The 6,000-nt window shown below is 42.7% G+C and overlaps 1 protein-coding gene across 1 annotated transcript in view; it reads right to left on the bottom strand.

Annotated features, from left to right (window-relative positions):
• Positions 1–4,996: 4,996 nt before the first annotated feature.
• Positions 4,997–6,000, bottom strand: part of LOC115459486 (fucolectin-5-like) — a gene marked incomplete at its 3' end in the record, with an annotated part of 41,974 nt that continues 40,970 nt past the window's right edge. Inside the window, 1 exon segment of the mRNA XM_030189292.1 lies at positions 4,997–5,117. Coding sequence (XP_030045152.1) covers positions 4,997–5,117 — 121 coding nt within the window.

The raw sequence follows: 6,000 nt of genomic DNA, 5'->3' as shown, positions 1-6,000 counted from the left end.
GCTTGATAACAGTGATCATAATATGATCGGTTTTTGATATTGGCATTGAAGGAAGTGAAACTAGGAAATCAAGTACGCTAGCGTTTAACTATAGAAAAGGTGATTACGACAAAATGAGAAAAATGGTGAAAAAAAGACTGAAAGGAGCAGCTCGCAGAGTAAAAACTTGCATCAGGCCGTGGATGCTGTTTAAAAACACCATCCTGGAGGTTAAGGACAAATATATTCCACGTATTAGAAAAAATGGAAAAAAGACTAAACGTCAGCCGGCGTGGCTAAACAGTAAGATAAGGAAATCATTAGAGCCAAAAAACAATCCTTCAGAAAGTGGAGAAGGAGAACCAACTGAAAGTAACAGGATAGATCATAAGGAATGCCAAGCCAAATGCAAAGCGGAGATAAGGAGGGCAAAAAAGGACTTTGAGAAGAAATTAGCGTTGGAAGCAAAAATACATAGTAAAAATTTTTTAGATACATTAAAAGCAGGAAATCGGCCAAAGAGTCGGTTGGGCCGCTGGACGAAAATGGTGTTAAAGGGGCGATCAAGGAGGACAAAGCCGTAGCGGAGAAATTAAATGAATTCTTTGCTTCGGTCTTCACCGAGGAGGATTTGGGGGGGACACCGGTGCCGGAAAGAATATTTGAAGCGGGGGAGTCGGAGAAACTAACCCAATTCTCTGTAACCTTGGAGGATGTAATGGGTCAGTTCAGCAAGCTGAAGAGTAGTAAATCACCGGGACCTGATGGTATTCATCCCAGAGTATTAATAGAACTAAAAAATGAACTTGCGGAGCTACTGTTAGAAATATGCAATCTGTCCCTAAAATCGAGTGTAGTACCGGAAGACTGGAGGGTAGCCAATGTTACTCCGATTTTTAAGAAGGGTTCCAGAGGAGATCCGGGAAATTATAGACCGGTGAGTCTGACGTCGGTGCCGGGCAAGATGGTGGAGGCTATTATTAAGAATAAAATTGCAGAGCATATACAAAAACAGGGACTGATGAGACAAAGTCAGCACGGATTTAGTGAAGGGAAGTCTTGCCTCACCAATCTAATGCATTTTTTTGAGGGGGGTAAGCAAACATGTGGACAATGGGGAGCCGGTTGACATTGTATATCTGGATTTTTCAGAAGGCGTTGACAAAGTGCCGCACGAAAAGACTCCTGAAGAAATTGCAGAGTCATGGAATCGGAGGTAGGGTATTATTATGGATTAAGAACTGGTTGAAAGATAGAAGCAGAGAGTAGGATTGCGTGGCCAGTATTCTCAGTGGAGGAGGGTAGTTAGTGGGGTCCCACAGGGGTCTGTGCTGGGTCCGTTGCTTTTTAATGTATTTATAAATGACCTAGAGATGGAATAACTAGTGAGGTAATTAAATTCGCCGATGACCACAAAAATTATTCAGGGTCGTCAAGTCGCAGGAGGAATGTGAACGATTACAGGAGGACCTTGCGAGACTGGGAGAATGGGCGTGCAAGTGGCAGATGAAGTTCAATGTTGACAAGTGCAAAGTGATGCATGTGGGTAAGAGGAACCCGAATTATAGCTACGTCTTGCAAGGTTCCGCGTTAGGAGTTACGGATCAAGAAGGGATCTTGGGTGTCGTCGTCGATGATACGCTGAAACCTCTGCTCAGTGTGCTGCTGCGGCTAGGAAAGCGAATAGAATGTTGGGTGTTATTAGGAGGGTATGGAGTCCAGGTGTGCGGATGTATATATGCCGTTGTATCGCTCCATGGTGCGACCGCACCTGGAGTATTGTGTTCAGTACTGGTCTCCGTATCTCAAAAAAGATATAGTAGAATTGGAAAAGGTACAGCGAAGGGCGACGAAAATGATAGTGGGGATGGGACGACTTTCCTATGAAGAGAGGCTGAGAAGGCTAGGGCTTTTCAGCTTGGAGAAGAGACGGCTGAGGGGAGATATGATAGAAGTGTATAAAATAATGAGTGGAATGGATCGGGTGGATGTGAAGCGACTGTTCACGCTATCCAAAAATACTAGGACTAGAGGGCATGAGTTGAAGCTACAGTGTGGTAAATTTTAAAATGAATCGGAGAAAATTTTTCTTCACCCAACGTGTAATTAGACTCTGGAATTCGTTGCCGGAGAACGTGGTACGGGCGGTTAGCTTGACGGAGTTTAAAAAGGGGTTAGATAGATTCCTAAAGGACAAGTCCATAGACCGCATTTTTAGGTATAACTTGTCTGGAATGTTTTTACGTTTGGGGAGCGTGCCAGGTGCCCAGGATGCTGGGCTAGATGGACCTTTGGTCTTTCCCAGTATGGCACTACTTATGTACTTATGTACCGCTAGGTCAATGGCTGGCAGTTAAGGTCTCAGACCCAGGGGGAGTGGCAAGATGGCGTCCTAACCTGTTGCGGTAGCGGTTCGGTGATATGCTGAATATTCTTGAATCCGTTACCTCTTAGAATGCCTCATTCCAAAGGAAAGGAGCGACGAAGGCTCAACCACCGATGACCCTGGTATCATCTCCTATTCAGCAGACACTTGGCCGCTACATGCGGAGCTCTTCATTAGACACTGGTTTGGCGAGCCCCGTACTGACTGTCAACGGAGCAGCGTCATCATTCTTGGGACCGGATACTACCCTATCGCCGCCGGATCTGAATCCTCCTCCGTGCCCTGCAAGGTCCAGAGTTGAGTTGCTGGGACAGACGGGAACCGAAGAGGTTCATACCGCAGACCTACTCGGCGCTCTCTCCCTGAACATGCAGAGAAAACTAACAAGGAGTATGAATCTCCCCAGGAGGTGACGATGGTGGCTATTTGGAAATCTGTCCAGGACTTAACCGTTGAAGTGGCTAAATCTACTAAGGCACAAGAAGAAGTTAATAAAGTAAAATCTACAGTAGACGTCTTAGTGAAAGACAAATTATTTATACATTGCAAAATAGAACAAATAAAGAATACAATCGGCACTTAACACTTAGATTGTTAAATTTTCCTAAATCATCAGTAATGACATCTCACGATTTCTTCAAAAAGTATTTACAAGAGATATTAAAATTTTCCTCAACTGATATTCCTCCATGCAATAAAATATATTATCTCCCTTCTATTACTGCAAAACAGGAGAAAACGCCGATGCGACTAATCTTGCGACTTCATCACAAATACAAAAAACTGAACTTGGGCTTCAAATTTAACCGCTCTACTTGAAGATTCAATGACAGAAATACTAACTAGAGGAACATTGATTGCGTCTTTCGTCTTTGAGCAAGATTTGAATATGGTTATGAAGTTGTATTTTAAATATTCCACATCTCTATTTTGCGGACAAAGAATTTGGATATACCCGACGTGCTAAAACCAACACAAGAAAGAAGAAAACAGTTTTTGGCGCTTAGAGAGGAAACAAAGACTTTGGTTTACCCCTGTAAATGTTTGATCCGTTATTGGGGATCAATATGGGGTTTTTTTTTTAACCACATCAGTTACGGGTTTTCCTGGACATGAAAGTCTATCTAACCGCACGTTGGTAACATCATAAACAGCTATAAATTAATAGGAACGAGATAAGATTCAGGTTAATTTGGACATTATTCTTCTTTTTTTTACTTTTTTTATTAATTCTCCTCACTTGTGTTTAAACCACTCCTACGTCTATTTTTAGTGGTCTAAGGAAGAGTTAATTATACTACTAGTTGTAAAGTTTATTTTCCTCTTATGTTTAATTTCTCTGTATTTCCGGACAAACTGTATTAGTTTGTAAATTCAAATGCAATAAAAAAAGTAATTAAAAAAGAAGGTCTCAGACCCAAAATGGAACGCGCGGCAATTTTCATTTTGCTGCACGTCCATTTTGACACAAACGTTAAAAGGCCTTTTTTTTATAGGCATGCTACACTACCGTAAGCCATTTTAGCGCGCCTTTTGTAAAAGGACCCCTCAGTTTCTGAACTATACAACTGAAAAGACCTGGAGAAAATCTTTTCATCCTTGTGTTGAACCAGATTTAATGCTCACTCTGGGCTTCTGGTATCTACAGTAAGCCGTTTGTTTGCTTATATGTAATAAATAGTTGGAAATTAAGAAAGCACAGGGCTTGGGATTACTGCTCCTCTATCTGGTTATACTGGACAGGAAAGAGTGCATTACGACACCCCATGTGAGACAATCGGAGAGAGAGCGCAGAACTGTCAAAGAACAAGAGATTGCCCCGTGTACTCACTTAGGGCCCTGTTTCTAATAGCATGCGCTCTAACTGTGTAGACGTCTATTGGGATATGGTAGGCACATACACGGTTAACGTGTGTACATGATTAATGCACATTAAAGATGCTAACACACTTATACAACGGCTTAGTAAACAGGGCCCTAAGACTGTAAGCTCATTGGGGAAGGAACTTATTGTACCTACATTCTATAAATACTGTCGATCACATTAAGCTTCATTAGGAAAGTTGAGTTAATAATCTAAGAATGAATTTATTAATGGTCACTATGTTGACCTCTGGATGTATAACTGGCTGTAGGAAATTATAAGTATTTTCAGATGCATTACCCATAACTATCATCTTTGAAAATACATGTGTAACTTGAACAGATGCATTTATGTCCAGATGTTAGATCTGATGTCTACTCTTGGTACTTGGATATTTAAGTGAAATATTGAGTGACTAAATTTTATCACCAAACTCATAGCTATTTTCCCTCCTCTTGCCTTATGCCAAACCACATCCCTTTTCCTGACGGATACATTTGGCCATGCTGCATATCCCATGTCAATTCATATGTGCCGTAGGCTGTGGTCACTTCTCCTGCTCATGAATAAATACTTTTGAATATCAGTCTGAAGAATTCCTAGAGAAGAATGAGAAGCAGAACATCTGCTGGGATTTCCCATGTTATATCTCTACCTGACACCCTCAGCTCAGACTGAGAGTTGGGGGTCTGGACACTGTAAGAGAACAGAGATGATCCAGCTACTTACATGAATCTTGAGGATGTTGGAGAGGGAACACCTTCACCCTCACAAAGCGACAAATACTGTTTGCGATTTGATAAGACCACGCTGACATAACGACCTTCCATCCCTTTACAATAGAGTGTTGTGATGGAGCCCGCTTTGATATCAGTGATGTTGCCACATCTGGATATTTGTGAAGAAATCAAGATGGCAGGTTTAGTAACAGATTGACTCTGGCATAAGATTTAGCCAGCCTTATCCTGCTAAGAGAAGAGACGAGACAGGACTCAGAGGCTGAGTTAGTGAGGGATATAACCATCCTTATCATGCTAAGATGACAAGATACCTTGGAAGGCAAGACAGCAACACCCTGAGGCCCTGTTACAGGGTTTGTCCTGGCCTCATGTTTGCTTTCTTCCCCCCCCCCCCCCACTCTAAAAATAAAAGCTACAGTTGCTGTATTGGTCCCCTTATACATAGACTATAAGAGTTCATTACAACAATTTTAGAGAAAATAAGATCCACTTCAAGCTGATTGACCTCCAAAAACTGGTACTTTAGGGGCGCCTTTCCTGATTCAATATCCTAAAATCTTGGCACCCAGCACCCCCCCCCCCCCATTTTTTATCATCCTGATACCTTCATCCCCCACCAAAATTTCAGGACCCTAAACCCCCTCCCCTACAAGATGATCCATGACTCCCCGTTCTATCCCCAAAATTTCCCTTCTGTCTAACAAACCCCCCCATCCCATGACCCCCCAAACAAATATTCCTGATGTAGTGACCCCCTCACCCACATGACTCCCTTGTTCCCCCAGATCCCATCCCCTTGCATAACTTCAAGAGGAAGGAATGATGTCCACTCGCTCCTGCCTCTGTGTCTCTATCTTGAAAAATAATGCCACCTGACACTGCATAGTGCATCTTGAGATGTATCCCTTATTTGGGAGAATGATCCCATGTGGTATGCCCCAGGATGCATCACTTGGGATCAGGTGCTGCCATTTTCCAGGATGGCTGTGTGGAGGCAGGAGCAAGTGGGCACCACTGATGGGAGGCCAGTG

Source organism: Microcaecilia unicolor, unplaced genomic scaffold, assembly GCF_901765095.1.
Source record: "Microcaecilia unicolor unplaced genomic scaffold, aMicUni1.1, whole genome shotgun sequence".
NCBI classification, from domain to species: Eukaryota; Metazoa; Chordata; class Amphibia; order Gymnophiona; family Siphonopidae; genus Microcaecilia; species Microcaecilia unicolor.
This window is presented reverse-complemented; position numbering and strand designations above follow the sequence as displayed.